We start from the raw sequence: 20,095 nt of genomic DNA, 5'->3' as shown, positions 1-20,095 counted from the left end.
GTTGATGAAGGAAAGCCAGTTGATGTAATCTTTTTGGACTTCACTAAAGCTTTTGCTAGTACTCTCATAGTATCCTTCCAGATAAAATGTCCAGCATTCAGCTGGTAAACACGTCATGTGATGGGTGAGCAACTGGCTCATGGATTGGGCACAAAGGGTGACAGTGATTGGGGTGACATTAGGCTGGCACCAGTCACTAGTGGTGTTCTGCAGGGCTCCATCACTGGCCCTGTGCTCTTCAACATCTTTGTTAATGACTTGGACACAGGACTAGGAGGGAAACTGAGCAACTCTGCAGATGATACAAAGCTGGGAGGATCTGTTGGTTCCCTCGAAGGGAGGGAGGCTCTGCAGGGAGACCTGGACAATTTAGAGAACTTGGCAATTACCAACAATATGAAGTTCAACAAGGGAAAATGCCAGATTCTGCACTTGGGATGGGCAACCCTGGATATACAAACAGGCTGGGGAATGAGATACTGGAGAGCAGCGTCACAGGAGGGGACCTGGGGGTCCTGGTTGACAGAAAGTTGAATGTGAGTCAGCAGTGCCCTAGAGCCAGGAGGGACATTTGTGTCCTGGGGGCATCAGGCCCAGCATCACGGCCTGGTCGAGGGAGGGGATTGTCCCCCTCTGCTCTGGGCTGGGGTGGCCTCACCCTGATGGCAGTTTTGGGCACCACAAAATAAAGACATTAGGCCATTAGAGAGTGTCCAAAGGAGGGCAATGACAACGGTGAAGGGCCTTGAGGGGAAGCTGAATGAGAAGCAGCTGAGACTTGGTCTGTTCAGCCTGGAGAAAAGGAGACTGAGGGTCAGACTGACAGTCTACAGCCTCCTCGTGAGGGGAACTAAAGGGATAGACACTGATTGCTTCTCTGTGGTGACCGGGACAGGACATCAGGGAATGGCCTGAAAGTTGTGTCAGGGGAGGTTCAGCTTGGATATCAGAAAAAGGCTCTTTCCCAGATGGCGTTTATGCACCAGAACAGGCTCCCCAGGGAATTGGCGCAGTACCAAGCTGACAGAGCTCAAGGAGTATCTGCTGTGCAGGGCCACTAGTTGGACTCCATGACCCCTGAGTGTCCCTTCCAACTCAGACTATTCTGTGATTCCACGGCGGAGGCGCTGCGCTGGGCTCCTACGAGGCCGGGAGTGGGGCGACCACAGAACCGCCTCCCGTACCCTCCCACCGAGAAGTTCGGCGCCCGAACCCCGGCACCGCGTGACCCGCGAGCGGCGGGGAGGAGTTCCGGGGGCGGGACGGCACATCTGGCTCCGCCCCGGCCCGCCCGCTCCCGCCGCGTCCCGCGCCGCTCAGACCGGGCTCCCCGCGCCATGGACCCTCCCGAGGAGGTGCGGGTGCGGCTGGAGCGGTGCGGACAGGGCCATCTGCTGCGGTTCTGGGCCGAGCTGGACACGGCGCAGCGCGGAGCGCTGCTGGCGGCACTGCCGCCGGGGCTGGGCGAACACTGCCGGCTAGCGGCGGCGGCCGGGGCCCGCCAGCGCGGCCCGCACGAGCGCCTGGACGGCCGGATGGAGCCGCTCCCCCCCGAGCTGCTGGGCAGCGCCCGCCGCAGCGGCCCCGCCGCGCTGCAGCACTGGGAGGCGGAAGGTGAGAGGGGCGCGAGGCCGCCTGTCCCTTCCGTTCTGGGGCTGCCGGGGTCCGGCGCGGGGGTTCGGGAGCAGCCGCGTTCCGCCGAGCCCCAGGCGGTACAGGACAGGGGCTGCCCCCGGCGGGGCCCCGGGGCAGGAGCCGCCTCTTGCGGTGGCACCGCGGGGCGCTGGGCAGTCCACCCCCGGCACCGCGGGTGGGAGCCGCAGGGACGGCGGGTCGGGCAAGGAGGAAGAGAGCAGGGTCAGGGCTACACCCCGGCCCTTAGCGGCGGCAGCCGGTGTCCTCGGCCCGGGGAACTTTGGTTGAGACCCCGAGTTTTCATTCTGCGTTATGAAATGCAGCGGCCGAGGCCCCGCCGCCGTGCCGGGCCGGGTCAGAAGATCTCTACAACTCCGTGACAGGTAGTGATGGCTAGCTGGGGCTCAGTCTCTCCTCCCACAGAACAAGCGACAGGATAAAAGGAAAGAGCCTCAAGTTGTGTCAAAGGAGATTCAGGTTGAATACTGAGGGCAGTTTCTTCACTGAAAGGGTGGTCAGGCATTGGCACAGGCGGCCCAGGGCAGTTGTGGAGTCACAGTCCCTGGAAGTGTTCAAAAAGCAAGTGGACATGACACAATACTGTTTAGAGGGCATGGGAGTATTCTGTCAAAATGATTTACAGTATCTGTCATGAAAAAATGTAACACTAAAGGATTTAAAGGGGCTCCAAGAGAGCTTGTGAGAACTTTGGACAAGGAGTGACAGAACCAGAGGGAATGGCTTCACACTGACAGAGGGCAGGGTTAGATTAGATACTAGGAAGGAATTGTTCTCTGTGAGAGTGGTGAGACCTTGGCACAGGGTGCCCAGAGAAGCTGTGGCTGCCCCTGGATCCCTGGAAGTGTTCAGGCCAGGTTGGACAGGGCTTGGAGCAACCTGGGGTAGTGGAAGGTGTTCCTGCTCGTGGCAGGGAGTGGAATGAGATGGGCTTTAAGGTCCCTTGCAACCCAAACCATTCTATGACTATGAGTCCCTGGGGAGGATGGGAGTGTGGGGGATTTCATTGCTGCTGAGCTGGGTAGCTGCCTGGAGTATGAGCTCCCAGCTCACCAACAGGTGCAAAGGCCAGTCTCAGGTGCTGATCTCCATCCTTGCTGTGTCATGTGCAGCAGGAGGCTGAGGGATTTGGAAGAAGCCCAGGAAAGTCCATAATCCGTGGTTTTTGGAGCATGGTAGCTGCGGCTGTGTGAAAGCTAGGTGTAATGGGGGAAATGGTGGCTGGATGTGCTCTTCCCACAGCATGTAAATCTTACATGGATGTCCTGTGCTTTTTTCTAAGTGCACACTCTTATATATTTATAAGGGCTCATATGTGTCTTGGATCATTCTTTATAAAACATAACAGCACTGTTAGAAAATAATTTTAATTTTAAAAAAGCCAGGAAGACCCACCTGGGTTGTAGAGATACTTGCCTAAATTTTGACAACTGGCTGCACAGCCTTGGCCCAACGTTGCCAGTAAAGAGGTGAGGATGTGTGGGCAGGGGAGTCAAATTTTCCAAGCAGAAACAGAAATAGAAGCATCAGGGTCACAGGGCAGAGGAGCCTTTTTGCTGTCAGATTCCACTCATGGGGCTGAGTGGTGATGGAGGGAACATAACCTGGCACAGTGAATCATAGAATCCCAGAATGGTTTAGGCTGGAAGGCACCTTAAAGACCATCTCATTCCACCCCCTGCCATGGGCAGGGTCGCCTTCCACTGTCCCAGGCTGCTCCAAGCCTTGTCCAACCTGGCCTTGGAAACTTCCAGGGATCCAGGGTCAACCACAGCTTCTCTGGATAACCTGTGCCAGAGCCTGCCCACTCCCACAGGGAACAGTATCTTCCCAATATCCCATCCATCCCTGCCCTCTGGCAGTGGGAAGCCATTCCCTGTGTCCTGTCCCTCCATCCCTTGTTCCAAGTCCCTCTGTTGCTCTCCTGGAGCCCCTTTAGGCCCTGGAAAGGGCTCTGAAGTCTTCCTGTATCTTTCTCGACTCCAGGTGAGCACCCCCAGCTCTCCCAGCCTGGCTCCAGAGCAGAGGGGCTCCAGCCCTTGGAGCAGCTCCATGGCCTCCTCTGGATTCGCTCCAGCAACTCTGTGTCCTTCTCATGCTGACAGCCTCAGAGCTGAAGGCAGCACTGCAGGTGCAGTCTCACCTGAGCAGGGCAGAGAATTTCCCCTTTTCACTTCCTGCCCCTTGTGGTATCAGCCCAGGGCACAGGGACTTTCTGGGTGCCAGTGTGCTCAATCAGGGCATGTTGAGCTTCTCATCCACCCACACCCCCAAGTCCAATTTGGCATGGCTATTGAGGGTGTCACAGTGAGGAGGAAGGGACCCTTTGAGTCCTAGAGGCAGATGGGGCTGGGTCAGGGCCCCACAGTTAAACTGACAGCTTTATCAAACTGGGTCACTTGTCCTCCAGCCAGTTAGGCAAGTGAGGAGCTGGTGTGTCTGCCTTGTGCCACTGGCTGCAGCATGGAAAGGAAAGGAAGGCCAGGCCACCTGTGTGGGCTGGCCTTGCTGGTTACCAGCACTGCCTGCAGCAGCCCAGGTCTAATATGTTTGGGATCCTGCTCCTGTGACCAAATCATCTGGCCCTGAAGTCTGATGGCTCCAGGCCACCTCAGCCCTGCAGGCAGCCTGAATTTTTACCAGAAGGGGTAAACACCAATGTTCTGTTTCATTTGGTTTGTTTTTATGATCTGGTTTAAGGCTGAAGAGGGATTTTATTTCCTGTAACAGGGCAATCAGGACCAAAGACTTCGTTCTGCTGAACCTGGGCATTACTGTGTGTCCCTGCAGATGTGGCAGCATTCCTGCATGGCATTTCCCAGTGGAACCAGCACCATGGGCACAGGCTTTGCAAGATCTTGGGTCTCTGAGGGGATGCAGCTCTGAAAGGCCTTTGTTTGCGGTGTGTTGAGCAGGCTGGGAGCAGATGAGCCATCCCTACCTGCTGTCCAGTGTCCCTGAGACTGCATGGCTGGTACAGCCTGTGCCTCTGGGGTCATCATCACACTGAGCTGAGATGCTCTGCTCTGTCTGTGGGTGTCTGAGCTCCCCACAGCTGCCACCTGCATTGCATCCTCCAAAGCCTGAACAGCTGAAATTATATCTCCTTCTTCCCCCTCCCCCTTTTTCTATGATAAAAAATTATGGATAAAAACCAGACAACTGAAAACTTGCTTTGGGAAAACCTGAGATATTTTTAAATAGTTAAAAAACGAATACTATTGTTATTGTGTCTCAGACAACAAAACTGCCTGGTCGGATTTGCTTTCAGATCTTAAACACTGACATTTAACAATCACATTTTCCGGGCAGCCCTAGGAATGATGGTATAAATCAAACATAGACAGAGGCACTTTTCCATTCTGTCAGTGTTTTATTAATGAAATCTAAGTCATGGCCATGGGCTGAGGTGTACCCCATCTCATCAGAGAGTTTGATGAGCCATTCTGGTTATCTGACTGCTCTGCAGAATTGAAAAGTTTGGAGTTTTTCTCTTACTGACTGCTGTTGTAATGGGACTGACTGATGTGCCTGTTTAGTAAGAAAATTCAGTCTGTTCTTGCAAGACCAGTCTGTTCCTCCTACAAAATCTATTTTTGGTTTTTTTTATTTTTTTATGCAGAGTAGGACTAACTGCAGCATTGGTGGGTATCTCAGCAGTCAACACATTTTCTCTTTAGTTGAGCTGTTTGTGTTTCATATGCTGCAGAAAATAAGGTGGATGTTTTAAAGGGGATAGATCTTTCCATTGCAACATATGAGTCATTCTTATGAACTTTAGTTGTGAATGTTGGTAATTTTACAGTTGGGAAGTAAAAGCAGAGCTACTTACTCAAATTTTTTGGTGTTATTTGTTTTCATGGTGACCTAAGATCAGAACTTGGAAAAACTGTCTGGGTTGTAGGGTTGTATCATAAATACTGAGAATGCCATAAATGATGGGATGCACTCCCCCGTCTGGGTTGTTTTTATGCACCATGGTGAACCCTCCTGGAATATGGCCCTGTCAGTCTGCTGGACTGTAAAAAAAAGTCACGTCATTGGTGTTACCAGTGATACTGCTTTGGGCTTGAGTTTATCCCACTGAGGTTGAGGTTTCAGACCCTGCAGTGAGAGGCCTCTCCAGGAGATGGGTGTGAGATGGCAACTCCTCCTTGGGCAGATGCCATCCCCTTGTCACTGTGTAGAAAACTTTGGAGAACTGTCCTGTAGGGCATCTGCATTTCAGTGCAGTGACGCCAGCTGTGGCACCTGTGAGCTGTGCCTGAGAACTGTAGCTCCTTGATGCTGTGGAGCAGAGTAGGGACCTCCTTGACTTTCCCAATACAGTGTTGACTTCAGAGTGTCATTCATGTAAATGGTGCTCTTGGTCACAGTCTGTTGCTCTGCAGAAATGTCTTATTTGGGAGCTGGGGGATGTGGTCTGTGGCATCAGAATGTGTGTGTGTGTGTTGGTTTGAGGCTGGCAGTGCAGGGGGGAGATCTAGCAGGACGAGTGCCTGACTTGTTCCACTGGTGGGTGAATCTCATTCCAAACCAGCATCCCCCATGCTGCAGCACCTGAGAGCAGCAAATGCTGAGCTCAGACCTCAAGCAGCTTTGGTTTAAATTGCTGTGAAGTACTTCAGCTCAAGTTTCGGTTGTAGATTATTTTAAAGAAAAAGAATTCTTAAAAATTTTTTTAATTGCCTGTTTCACAGAATCACCGAATGGTTTGGGTTGGAAGTGATGTTAAGGAAAAGATTTTCTTTTTGTCACACTCTTGCCATGGGTGTGAATGCCATCCACTATATGAAATTGCTCAGGGCCTTGTCCAACCAGGTGTTGAGCATTTCCAGGGATGAGGCAGAACAGTTTGGAAATGTCCCACAGGGCAACTTTTTTAGGAGTTTTTTTCCACTCCATAAATTCTTTCTGTGCTGGATCCCAGTAGGGAAACAGCCACCACCCAAGCCGGGGCATGAGAAGGTTTGGAACCATGCTCTGGTGCCTCTCCATTCAGCTCTTTCCCTTCTCCTGCAGTGATGCCCTGCACTGGCAAACAGCTGAGCATGCAGGAAAACCATGTGATGGGACTGGGGCAAGTATTTGTTGTAAGTAATAGCTGAGACCCTCTGCTCTTTACTTTGAGCGTCACAGGCAGCTCAGTGGAGGCACAAAGGAGTCATTTATTGCTTGTGGTTTGTTGTGAAACGCTGTAGGTCTTATTGCATCACCATGCAGCTCACCCAGGTCCTCCATGTCTTTTACATTACCAGTTTAAACCTACTCAAGCTTCCCCTGCTGTCCAAGGACCTCCTGAAACTTAGAAATCCCAAGACTTCCACACACAGGTTTCTTCTTAGGAAGCTCTCCTAATCCCACTTGGAGGATTGAAGATCTCCAGAGGTGGCTTCCCGCTCTCACTCCTTGGCCCTGTGACCCCAGAGGCTACTGTACAGCAGAACTGTGGCTGTGGAACCAGCCTCCTGTGTGCCAAGACATCACTAGTCTTTTTGGAAGCTGTGTGTTTAGGGAGAAATCTTGTGTTACTGCTGTCGTAAGACTGAAACTTGTAAGCATGGGAAGGGGAATGGTGTTACTGCAGTGTCATGGACAACTTAAGTCTTTGCTGAGAAAATTGCTGGAAGCTGCAGTTTTGGACAGAATTAAAATTGAGCCAGGTTGTTAAAACAGCAGTTGGTATTTTTGCTCTATTGTTCATTTAAACAGCCAATTATTTAAATATTAGCGTAAACCCAATCCTGTTTTTTTCTAATTCAATTTCTTTGGTCCCCATATGTTTCAGTCCAAATCAGGAATATTTTAGCCTCAGCTGTGGTTAATGTGAGGTGATTCCTGAAGACTGGGGTGCTCCACAGGCTGTCCTTGGCTGCAGGAGCAGTGGCAGTTCAGTGCTGTGTGATGCCAGAAGGCCCCGATAGCTACTTGCAGCAGAGCTGTGGCTTCTGACATGGCAAGCCTAATGTTCCTTGCATCCCCAGAGAAACTCAAAGTGTTCCCTAATGAAAAATCTTTCTCACAGTTGTCAGTCATTATTGTGATGCTGACTTTGGAGAAGGCAGGGACCAGAGTCTGAGAGTGATCCAAGTGTTTATTATGTGCTCTGCTTCTTTCCCAGGTTCTGGACTTCCCTGATTTGTCAGGAGCACTGACACTGGTTTCAATTAGATTGTGGAAGTTGTAGCTCCTGCAGGCTTGGCTGTATTACTAGCCCTGACTGCAGCTGTGTTCAGCTTCTGTTGAAGCTGGAGCACAGGGACAGATAATTGATTAAGGCAGGTTCCAGACTTCTGCTTTACTCATGATGATGAGACTTGGCTTCTTTGGGCTATAGAAATGATAAGGGACCTCTGGAGGTCTCTAGTCCAACCCCCATTTGGAACAAAACTGTAAACAGCCTCAGGCCAGGTCAGCTACAGCTTTACTAAAGTAAGCCTTGAAAACCTTAGGGGACATTCCTTCCTCTCTGGATGTCTTTTCTAGTGCTGCACTACCTCCCTAGTAAAGATTTTGTATCCTAATTTGAATCTCCTGAGCTGCAGCTCATGGCTATTGTCTGTTTTTGCACCAGTTGTTGCTTTAGGTGAAGAAACTGTTGCGTCGTGTAGGTGAAAGGAATTTTCTCCTGCGTGTGCAGTGGCATATTTCTCTCTGAGCTGCCAGCATTGAACTGGCAGCTTCTGGCTGTTGCCTGAGCTGTGCAGAAACGCTCAGGAGAAGAACATAGGGTGTTGATTGCTTTGGAAGTTCTTATATTCCTTTGGGCTTCTTTTCTTACAGGTTTACATCAGATTTCACAGAACAAGGTGGCAGTGCTACTCCTGGCTGGAGGACAAGGAACCCGCCTGGGAGTCAGCTATCCCAAGGGCATGTACAACGTGGGGTTGCCCAGTGGCAAGAACTTGTATCAGATCCAAGCAGAAAGAATCCGCAAAGTGGAGCAGCTTGCTGGCAAGAGACACCACTGCAAGTGTGTCATTCCCTGGTAGGTGACCTGAAGCCAGACCTGCTGTTCAGGGCTCTTTGCATTCCAGTCTTGCCCATGTTGTCTTCAAGAAGCACTGAGCTGGGTGCTGTGCAGAGACAGGTTGAGAGGAGCCTTTTGTTGGCAGGATTTGTGATGGCAGAGGCTGGAGGAGGGTGCAGAGGGATGAGAGGTGGCAGGTCTATGTCTGCAGACCTGAGGGATTGAGTACTGCCTTTGTATCACTGACCATAACACTGTACCACAACTGCTGTACCTTGCTGGCTTTGCAAGCAGCTACTGACAACACTGTAAACAGCACTTTTCAGTGATTGCTGCAGATGCTTTACAAGAAATTTCACCCATTTCTGCTTTCTCAGGTTCCTGCATGGAGGACAACCTAGAGCTTGCCTTCCAAGCCCTTCTTCCTGCCCTTGTCCATAATCTATCAAAAAACCTCTTGTTTTGTGTTCAGGCCACCTCCTGCTGTCACTGTTTACAGTTGCCCATTCTGCTGACTGCTCCTGGCTTTCAAAAGAGATGAGCTCTGGGCAGAGTGCAAAATGTAAATTCCCTATGGGGTGTGGTGGGTGAGAGGATGGCACTACAGATGTGTCTGGAAATGTTTTCTGCTAAATGTTCTGCTGGATCATGAGGACTATGTAGAAATACCCTTTTGGAATCAGTGTCTGGTCTGAGGCAGGGTTTTGGCAGTGAAAGAGCAGGTGTCTGAGGGCTTCAGGGAGCCACATTGTTTTACAAATTGGAGGTCAAATTTGATTCATACATTGTTTCCTCATGGAACATGAGTCCATATTGTGCTTCTTCCTGAAGCCTTGTATACAGGACCTGAATTGCAAATGCATCATCCCTGGTGCTGCTGGAAGCCAGGATGGATTATTTGCAAGATGCCACATCTTCTTTCCAGTTCCCCTCCTGGGGGCAAGGAGGCAATTGAAGCATTTTGCTGCTCCAGTATACCTGGGCCCAGGCTATGGTGTGCTACAGAGATGAAAATTGGGGATGGGGAATTGAGGTTCAGGCTCTTTTTCCTCATGCTGACAGAGGACCCTGTATTCCTATGCTGATAGTTGTTGAAGAGTTTGACAGGTAGATGATGAAGTTGGCTTTTAGACAGCAGTGGAGGAAGAGACAGAAGCAATGTGGAGCTGAAAGGAAAGGAAAGGAGGAAGTAGAAAAACTTATGACAAAAACAAACCATGCAGCCAACGTATGGAAATACTGCTGTTTGCCTTGGCACTGAAGAGGTGCTGGCAGAGTGAATTGGCCAGGGTTTCTATAAACATTTAACATTAGTTTGAATCTAGAGTGAATGAGGCTGTTTTCTGCCCTTTGTCTTGTTTTCCAGCTCATCCAGGTATGCAGATGTTGTTCACATTTAGGGCAAGGCTCTTCTGTCCTGGCTGGAGCTAGGCCAGGGTAGGATCATGCCCTGATGTGGTCATAGGACCCCATGCAGCCTGGAGGAGAGCTCTTGTGTGCAATTGCTCACCACGGGATGCTGCCATGTCTCTCATTTCACACTCCTGGGATTCCTCTCTTTTCAGTTGGTAGTTTTGCCTTTTGCTTGTGTTGTTCTTTCTCATTGCCAAGTCCCCATTCCTGCCCAGGTACATCATGACAAGTGAGTTCACACTGGGGCCAACAGAAGAGTTTTTTGTACAACACAACTACTTCAACTTGGACAGATGCAATGTTGTCATGTTTGAACAGCGGATGCTGCCTGCTGTCACCTTTGATGGGAAGGCCATCTTGGAGGAGAAGGGGAAAATTGCCATGGCTCCAGGTACCTGCTGTTTGCTCTTCCATACTGCAGTATTGTCGTATGTGTTGGTAGTTGCTGTGGGCCATCAGCCTGCCCAGGCACACAGAGCAGGCTATGGGGGTCAGGGTTAATGCTTCCAGTTAATGTGGAAAGGTTCTCTAATGTTTCAGGCTGGTAATCAGGAGCATACATCTGTTTATTTCTGGCTGGACATTTGACCACAGCACACGTTTTTTATCCAAGTCTGGGAGTGTTGGCAGGATTAGAAGTGCTGTAGCTGCAGGGTAGGAGAAAGGTGCATTAGCTCTCTATGAGGTCTCTGGAGCACTGCCTCCTGTGGTGAAGGTCAGGAGCTAAAGGCTGATAGCTGAAAATGGGTAAAAAAGCAGCAAGAAGATGAACTCTTTTCAAAACGACAGCAATGTCTTACCTTGTAATGTTCTTTTAACCTAGACATAGTAAGAGACTTGGCAGCCCAGTTGGGACTGCGTTGCAGCTGCAGAGTGGTTCTCCCAAGCTGACAGGGGCATCCCAGTAGGAACTGTAAATGGGTGATCTGTGATAAACATGCAGGTGACTTTTGTACAGCTGCAGTTGAAGCCTTTGAAAAGGTATTGAGAAGTTGTGGGGGGGGGGGGGGGGGGAAAAAAAGGGGGGGGGGGCGGAGATAAACAGAGAATAAGATTTATTTTAGTATTTCTCCACGAAAGAAAATAAATATGGTTTTGCCCTGTACTGAAGGAGAAGTGTAAAGACTTTTCCCACCCTTTGCATAGATTTGCCCTTTAGTATTCTCCCTCTGAGGATCTTACTAACCTTCATAAAGTCTCATAATGCTGCTCAGTGAGGTTGGTCCCCATGGTCCTACTCTTCAAGTGAGAGAACAGGGGTGAAAAGAAGAACATGCTCCCCTGAACTGTGTGGCAGAACTGGAAATAAAATCTGGTACCACTGGTTCTTGGCTAGAAAGCATTCCATACTCTTCCATTCAAGAAAGTTTGTTCAGTACTTCCTGCTTTTGCTCTGTTAGCTAGAAAAAATCCACCCCAAAGTCACAAATGAGCCAAAACTTTCTCTTTTCTCTTGCATTATAGATGGCAATGGTGGCTTATACCGTGCTTTGATGGATAATAAAATCTTGGATGATATGAAGCAGCGTGGAATCCAGTATGTCCATGTATATTGTGTGGACAATATCCTCGTGAAAATGGCAGATCCAGTCTTCATAGGTTTCTGTATTTCCAAAGGGGCAGACTGCGGTGCAAAGGTGAAGCAGTGCTAGCACCTGGCTGGTTTCCCATAGGGAGCTGGGGTCTGATGACACTTGGAAGCTGCTGGTTGTGGGGAGCTTACATGACCTGTGGTGTTCAACCCTTTGCTCATCAGCAGTTCACAATGAGCAGGTTTAGAGTTCCTTGCTGCCTGCACTGCATTTCAAATTCCTACCTGTGGGTGTCCTGTGTTCTTCCCAGAGTACTGTGGAAAATAAACTTCAGTTAGAGCAGGGAGTGTAGCTGTGCAGGAAACTGCACACTGGAATTGCTTTGCACCTATGCCCAGTCCTTGCTGCAAAGGCATTTGGGCTGTCTAGAAGCCATATTGGACTGGGTTGTGTTTTATAAATGTGCCTTTAAGTCTAATGGAGGCGTTTCTTACATTCTGCTGTGGAAGATGGGGAAAGCCTTAACAGCCTGGATTTTGTTAACCTAAAGCAGCATGTGTCTGAAGAGAAATTTATGTTACCTGAGTCATTAGCTCTGTTCAGGCAAATGGGAAGTTGAAGGCAGTTGAATATCTGCAAGCAGCTTTCTTTTAATGCCAGATCCTAGTCCTTGATAAGAAAAGTGCCCCCCACTATGCAGATTGTTTTTAACTGTCTTCTGAGAAACTGTCAAATTAAGTGGTTGAGTACTGGGGTTTATGTTGAATTGTTGGGCAAAATGTTCCTCCAGACTGCTTTGTGCCCCTTACACATCCCTGAGGTGCTGGAGGATCAGCAGACAACAATCACGTGGGATTGTTTGTACTTGGGAGTTGGAATTGTCCTGGGATTTTCTTCCTCTTTGTCATAAGTCTGTGTCCTGTGGCTGCAGGTAGTGGAGAAGGCCTACCCCACGGAGCCTGTTGGGGTGGTGTGCTGTGTGGATGGGGTGTACCAGGTGGTGGAGTACAGCGAGATCAGCCTGGAGACTGCACAACAGCAGCGCCCTGAGGGGGGACTGGTGTTCAGTGCTGGCAACATCTGTAACCACTTCTTCACTGTTGAGTTCCTGGAAATAGTGGCCCAGTAAGTCCCAGCAGACCTTCTAGGTGGCTGTGCAGCCCAGAAATACCTCCAAGACTGGGTGTTCCTGTTTCGCACTCTGGAATTTCAGTTATGGTTATCCCCTGTGTTGCCTTTCACCTCCTGTCTCTTCCAAACAGTTCCAAACACCTGAGTCCCTTTTCTGACAGCCCCAGCATACTCTCCAGGCCCTACCCAAGGAAGAGGTTCCCAGGTTCACTGTAACTAAATCAATTGAGATATAGCAGTGCACGATCTTCCTGGGCCTTCAAGGGTGAGCAGCTGTGCAGGCTGCAGTGTGGTCAGTGATGCAGCCTCATACCATGGATTTCTAGGGGGAATCTCAGCCATGCCAACACTTGGGACAACAGAGTTTGTGGGAGAGGGTGAAGTTGAGGGTGGACTCTGCACCTTGGTATTGGGGAATGGGGATGTGATGCTGGGCATTCCGTGAGCAGCTGTACAACCTTACTGAAGAGCTTGAACCAACCTTGGGTGAGGGATCTGCTCCATTTTCACCCCAGTCAGGTAACAATTTGGGTTGCCTCTTTTTTTTTGTAACCTCTGCCTGCAATTTCAGCTTGATGCATACTTCTCCCTCTCCTCTGACTGTCATGTCCCAGTGGTACAGAGAGAGCCCATGGCCAGGCTGCTCTGCTTGGGGAAGTGTTTCCTGGATGTGACTTGGAGCACTTGGGAGGGAGCAACACCCACAAACAGTTGAGAGTTGACCCAGAGCAGTAATGAGCCATTTGCTTCCCTCAAGTATATTGCTTTTTTTCTAAGTGGGCTTGAACTAAATAAAATGGTTGGTTTCTTCTCCTTTTGCAGGAAATGGGAGTCACAGCTGAAGCATCATGTAGCCATAAAGAAGGTGCCCTACATTGACAAGGAGGGAAATCTGGTAAAACCACTAAAACCGAACGGGATAAAGCTGGAGAAGTTTGTGTTTGATGTGTTCCAGTTCTCTAAGTTAGTGACAGACATAATTTTACTTTTCTCCTCCCCTTCTAAGTGTTTGTTTGAATGACTGTAGGTTGAAACAAGCCATCCCAGGGAGCACATGGTTTGTGGGTGGCTTGTTAGGAAGGTTGTTGGATCTACACCCAGCTCCAATCCAACTGTAACACTACAGGCTCTAAGGGGAACTCACAAGGCACTCAGTTCTTGTGCCAACTCTGCTTCTAGACTGGTCATCCTCCTGAGGATGTGTTGGCTGGCCTGGCCTCTGCCAGCCTGGGAAAAATAAAAAATTGAGTGCAAAGCCAATGAAGCCCATATTGGAGTATTCAGACTTGCAAAAATTGGGTCTGTCAGCATTGTGGCTTCCATGACAACTGCAGCTCTGGTTACATTTTTGGGTACTGTTAAGCCAGGGCTCAGCTTGTACCCTTTGTGGTTGGAAAACTGTTCACTTAAGCACTGTGGGGCCAAGTGGAACTGTCAGCATTCGCTTTCCAAATTCTGCAACGTAGCTGGGAGCGCTGTGACATATATATTCAGGGGTACTTGTGTCCAGGGAATATAGCATTTTAGCAATTAAGCATAAGTGTTGTTATAAAATCTATTTTTCCAAGGTCTCAAATTCAGCAGTGAAGATTCTGTTTTAGGCTGTAATAAATGCCAAACAGAGACCTCAGGCAAACTGAATTATCTTTGTTTGGGGATACTATTTCTCTTTTTATATTATTTCCTTTAGAATAGAGAGCTCAAGGTTTGAACCAGTCTCTGTTTCCTAACATGTATTAAATAAAGTAGTATCAAACTAAAGACAAAACCAAAATCCCAGGGTGATGGGAACACTGCTGAATTCTGAGCCGTGAGAGAATTCATTTGCAAGCAGTGGTTCCTTGTGTTTTTTTAACAGCTCAAAACCACCTTGGCCGCTGTGCTTCATGCATGAAGTGCAGAAATGCACATATGTTGCGGTGGGGCTTTTTAATTTGCATTCCCATTTCTGGTAAACAGCTGTACTTCACAATCACCTGTGAGGCCTCCCTTGTTGCTTGTTTGTCCCTGGGAGCTGGTGTCCTTAGTTGGTCCTCACCTACAGACTCCCAAGCAGGGGGCATTTCTTGGGGCATGGTGGGGTGCTCTGCAGTGAGTGCACTGCTCATGCTGTGCCCAAGCTCTGGACAGTGCTGTGCTCTCTGTCCTGCTGTGTTCTGAGCTGTCTTGTCCAAGAACCTCCCACTGCCTAAAAAAGTTTCTATGGCATCTCTGCTGAACTGCTGCTTTTTCTCTCTCCTGAGCACAGCTCCGGTAGGTAGAGAGGCTGCTGTTAAGTTCCCAAAGAGATAAGGCTTCTTGTGTTTTTCCATTCTACAGCCCTGGTACTCCTTGGCTCTTCAGAAGGGCAGTGGGCTTACCTTGGCTTGACTGCCTCAGGCTGCATACAATGCTTCTCCCAAAAATATATATGAGCCTTTCCCCGTGAATGTTGTTGTTGCATTAGCGGGGCTGATGACTAGCTCTGGTTTTCATGATCATTGTTTTCTTCCCTTTGCTGGTAGGAATTTTGTGGCATTTGAAGTTCTGAGAGAAGAGGAATTCTCACCACTAAAAAATGCAGACACAGCTGACAAAGATACTCCTACCACTGCTCGGCAAGCCCTCCTGGCCCAGCATTACCGCTGGGCTCTCAAGGCTGGAGCCAGATTTGTGGATGAAAATGGTTGCAGGATACCAGAAAAACTCAGGTATAAATCTGTGACCTTCTCTGCAGCTTCTCTCATTGAAGTGCTCAGCCATGCCAGCTGGCCAATGGCACATGCAGGACTCTTCGAAACCGGGCATTAGTGTAGTCACAGGGTGGCTCAGTGTGATTTTTGTTCAGCTGGCCCTCTCTGGTTATGCAGGCTGATGTCTATTACACTTTCTGCTCCTCTTGTGACTGTGGGTGCTCCAGACAGTTAGCGCTCTGGGCTCTGGGCATTCTCTCTGGCAGATCCTTGCTCTTGGGGTAAGGAGTTGGCCCTTCCTATAGCACCTTGTTGGACAGGGCCAGCCTTTTCCATCACACTGGATTTAACAATGCAAGGAATTCTAATTTGTAGGCCCTGACAGCTTTTTTGACTGTGTCCCCAACAGGATTCTCAGGTGGTCTTACGGATTGGTTGTTAGAGTGATCACCAGTTCGGATACCTTCCTGCATCATGTGTAATGGAAAGCTGCTTTTACTCCATGGGGCCATTACTTCATCAACTCATAGTTCAGTAGACCCACAAGTTGTTCATTTGACTTGAAAAGCATCTCTATAAAAGGGGTGTTTGGGTTTTGCTGAGTAACATTTGGGACCTGTTAATTCCTTTTTATTTTCACACTTTGTTTTCACATAATGTCTGGTGCATGTGACTTTAACAAATGTCTTATCCTTCTGGATATCCTATTCTGGATAATCTTTTGAAGAAGATGCACTGTCTTTTAACCACGGCAGGAAGTTAATCCTCTGTTCTCTTCTTTAGTCTCTCAGGAACTGAAGATCCTCCGGCTGTGTGTGAGATTTCTCCATTAGTGTCTTACTTTGGAGAGGTGAGAATAACTATCTATGGAGGCATTTTTAAGAGTGTGCAGGTATGCATCTGACTTACTTCCAAACACAGGTGGTTTCTTTATCCTGGGCTTGATGAGAAATGGTAAGATCAAGGACTTGGGCTCTGTGTTTTCCATTATGATTTACTCTTCAGGAGTTTGTTCACTCTCAGTTTTGCCATCTGTAAAATGAGATTTGCAACAAGGCTGCAGTTTCATTAAGATTTGCAAGCACTTTGAGATCTTAATATGAAGTGCAGAATATTCAAATTAGGAAAACCATGGGTTCTGTGCTTATTTGTGCTCATATCCCACAGTAAGTGAATCCTGACTGAGAAATATGTGTGTTGGCTTTAAGGAGGGCATTTCTCAAGTTTGTCCCTCTGAAAACAATTGATTCTGAGAAACCTGCTTCCATTTAATAATGAGAATAGGAGCTTCCCTATTGGATGGACAGGGTGAGAAATAGTAGATTGCAGGAGAATGTGTGGGCACTGTTTGCTAGGTTTCCACATGTGTTAACTTGCAAGCCAGCTACCTGCAGTAGGTGTATTCCTCAACACGTGCAGGTGGCAAACTCATTGCAATCAATAGGCTGTCAAAATGAAAACAAGGGAATTTGACTTTTCTTTGCCAGGATTATTCTAATGTCAGTTAAGGACACACCTTCCCATGCTGCCCTTCCAAGAAGCTTGTTTCTGACATCAGGTTTTATGGTTCCTTAGCACCTCTGCTTCTTGAACCCCAGAAACACCTTCTGTCACTGGGGAAACTGTTACTCTTGCCTTGTCCCTCTGTCAGTCATTTGAGGACTTAAAATAGTGCATTTACAGCCTAACAGTACTGTTCTCACACCTTCTCAGGGTCTGGAGGTGTACATGAAGAACAAAGAGTTCCCTTCTCCCTTTGTACTCGACGAAAACAAAGTGGAAATGCTGGAAAATTCTTGAAGTGGGAAGCCTTTCCTTCTCAAATCAGATCCATGTTTGTCAGATCCATTATAAGAACTGACAGTACTAAAATGTCAGCTATGAAGTGCATTATAAAAAAATTGCTTTTGTGGATTAACACTTTTTGGGTGCTAAACAGATCCTACATTTCTTATTTACTGTTGCATAGGAATGCAGAAAGAGCCAGTCAAGGCCTGATAAATCAGCTTTGCCTTCAAGAAGATTCAATTTCTTCAGTGCCTTGTTAGGTGTCTTGTGTTGGTGTGGTTGATTTTTTGGTTTGGTTTTGTTTCTAAATTATGTGCACACTTGCATTCAGATTGAAGTCCCATCCTGAAAAGTATGGAAGTACTTTGGATACTGAGGTTTTCTCTCCAGCGGTCAGTTTTTTCCCTAATCATGTGCTGATTAGAAGATCTGCATCCTCTAAGCAGATCATACAGAATCTGCTGTATGTAGGGATGTTGCTGTGCCTAAGCATTGCTTGAGGCTTGGAGTCCAAAGTAGAACAGACTAGTTTTGAATCTGGGCTCACTGGTGTCATGCGTAGACAGATTGCTCCTTACAGTTGTAGTGACTTGGGGTTTTTTTAATTAAAAAAAAAAAAAAAGAATATTTTCACAACCCTCTGCCATTCCTGACTATAACAGTTTTCCTTTCCATTTCCTGTTTAATATATACCATATCCCTTAGACAAGGTTCTCTTGAGGTACCTGAAAGTAGTAAAAGAAACAAATCTCAGTGGTAGAATTTAAGGCCTAACCAAAACAAAACAAAAAAAGACTCTCAGCATCAACAGGATACACAGTAAAACACCAGCCTCCACTTCTACAGTTTTTCTCCAGGTGATTTTCCAGCACTCTTTCACTTAGGAAGTAATTGCATAGATGCCCTTCTTTTAGATATGTTACTAACCACAATGGAAAGTGTCAGCTAATGAAGGACACTAATTGTCAGAACATATGTAGCATGTGAACTCAGCCCTGGCCAAGGGGTCTCAGGGTAGCTCTAACCCTTGACCCACCAGTGATTCTTCATGTTGTTTTTGGACACTGCCCCAGGAAGCTCATGGCCATCTGATGCAGAACCTGCGCCGAGCATACCCAGCTCAGTATGTTTCAGCCTTGGTGAGGATGTGTCAGCTGCACTCTCTGGTGGCTGGCTTTTGCATCAGAAATGCTCCATACTCTTCCCCTAAACATGGTGTTAAGGAAGGTAGCAAAGAAAGACATTTCATCTGAAATGTTATTTAATGCATCAGCTTCCACTGAGGAATTGCTTATGCTATTTCATTAAGCATAATTAAGTTCCATGGCTTTCTGCAACTTCTGATATGAAGCTCTATTAGAATAATAGAGAAGGGAATGGGAAAGTGAAGTATGTGAAAAAAAAAAATGTCTTTGAGAGTAAATATAAGTATGTAAGTATGCTCAAGTTTTCCAAAGAAAGCATCTAAATGTGAGTATCAGAGTTTTTTGTTGTAAAGTGTTTCTGCATGAACTTGAGTAATGATCCTTTCACACATGCAGACCAGCTAATGACTGGTTCTGATTACCTCAGTTGGCATGTGCAGCCAGTAATTCACATTTTTAGTATAAATGAAGCATTTGTCCTTGTCACTCAATTCTGTAGTCTTTTTGCAGTGTTTCTATGACACATTTCATTCCTGTCAGTCAAGTTTTATATCTGAGAACAAACTGTGTTGTATATTTGTGAGTATTGCTCAGAAGTTCAAGCACATGGTTCTTTTATACTGTGCTGTGCTATAAAGAAATATTTCTTTTGCTTTTTCTAAAAATCTTTCTCTTTTGAAGTTTCAGTTTCCATGCACACAGAGCAGAGCTGCTGACATGGTTTTCAAGAAGTTAAATTAGAATGCTAAATGCCTTGTCTCTTGTTTTTTTTTTTTTCTATGACTCTTCACATTTTAAACTGGAACATAGAAACAATTTTGAGAAAACTTTAACAAAAAAAAATCTGTCCTGTATGTAACAGTCTTTGTACACATTATAAAATGAAAAAAAGTACCTGAAACAAAGGGAAGACCTGTACTACTCCAGAAACTTCTGGACATCTAAGCATTTTTAACAATAAAGATGTTACTGTGATTTATATGTGTTTGTCTGTGTTTCTTGTATGTGAGAAAAGACACACTTCTTGTCTCTGTCCCTGTGAATGTTGTCATTACAGCTGCAGGATGGTGTCACTGGTGGTACACATGGAAACTGCAGTGCCCACTCTTCAGCTTACAGGGGCATATGGAACTGAGCAGAGGGTGATTCCCAAAGGGAGTTGACATTGTGGGATCTATTTTTTTCATCAGAAAACAGAATATTGTGTTCTTGTCTCCAATGCTGTATATTTTTTCCAAGCTTTTCAGCTTAGTTTATTGAGGGAAGGGAGTTTATTTGCAGGTGGTGGTTGTCTTATTTCAAGTTGATTTGAGTAATATGGTTCTGAGTCAGTCTCACAGCTGGTGTGTAGGTAATGAGCACTCGCTGCAGTGCAGCTTTAACTTTGCTTTCCAGCGAGAGACACTTCTTAAACACGGCTCTATTTATAGCACAATCAGCAGGGAAAGGCAGAAATACCTCGCAAACGGCAGACTGCCGTCATTTGGGGGTTTAGGGCTGAACCCAGCAAATGCGAGAAGCAAATGTTCCTTTCTTACCTCTTTCCCTCCGTTTTTCTCTCTTGACACCCATGTGAAGTCTGCTGGGGATTTAAGTATGTTTTTAAATATGTTTACACAAATCAGTAGTTTCCTGTGATAGGAAAATTAATACTAAAAGTGAACGCTTGCTTTAGGCATCTTAAATTGTTCTGCTTGTTTATGTACTCTTCGTATCTACCAGGATTTTTGATGGATTAGTTTTCTTAATCATTAAATGCTCAGAAAACACCAATTTTTCAGTTTTATCTTG

At 47.2% G+C, this 20,095-nt stretch overlaps 1 protein-coding gene across 1 annotated transcript; it reads left to right on the top strand.

The window, feature by feature from the left end:
- The first annotated feature begins 1,270 nt into the window (after positions 1-1,270).
- UAP1L1 (UDP-N-acetylglucosamine pyrophosphorylase 1 like 1) lies at positions 1,271-19,279 on the top strand. Its single transcript, XM_041475044.1, has 9 exons — positions 1,271-1,614; positions 8,437-8,641; positions 10,252-10,427; positions 11,501-11,673; positions 12,500-12,693; positions 13,522-13,662; positions 15,204-15,389; positions 16,155-16,221; positions 17,085-19,279. The coding sequence occupies exons 1-9, from the start codon at positions 1,338-1,340 to the stop codon at positions 17,169-17,171; spliced, it is 1,506 nt and encodes a 501-aa protein (XP_041330978.1). The 5' UTR covers positions 1,271-1,337; the 3' UTR covers positions 17,172-19,279.
- Positions 19,280-20,095: the final 816 nt, after the last annotated feature.

Source organism: Pyrgilauda ruficollis, unplaced genomic scaffold (genome assembly GCF_017590135.1).
Source record: "Pyrgilauda ruficollis isolate IOZ18807 unplaced genomic scaffold, ASM1759013v1 scaffold34, whole genome shotgun sequence".
In the NCBI taxonomy this organism is placed as follows: domain Eukaryota; kingdom Metazoa; phylum Chordata; class Aves; order Passeriformes; family Passeridae; genus Pyrgilauda; species Pyrgilauda ruficollis.
This window is presented reverse-complemented; position numbering and strand designations above follow the sequence as displayed.

Bases quoted from the DNA above. Each gene is read 5' to 3' on its own strand.
- UAP1L1 (XM_041475044.1), top strand. From the start codon at position 1,338: ATGGACCCTCCCGAGGAGGTGCGGGTGCGGCTGGAGCGGTGCGGACAG. The intron at 10,428-11,500 runs GTACCTGCTGTT...CTTGCATTATAG, and splicing joins GAAAATTGCCATGGCTCCAG to ATGGCAATGGTGGCTTATAC. The intron at 16,222-17,084 runs GTGAGAATAACT...ACACCTTCTCAG, and splicing joins TAGTGTCTTACTTTGGAGAG to GGTCTGGAGGTGTACATGAA.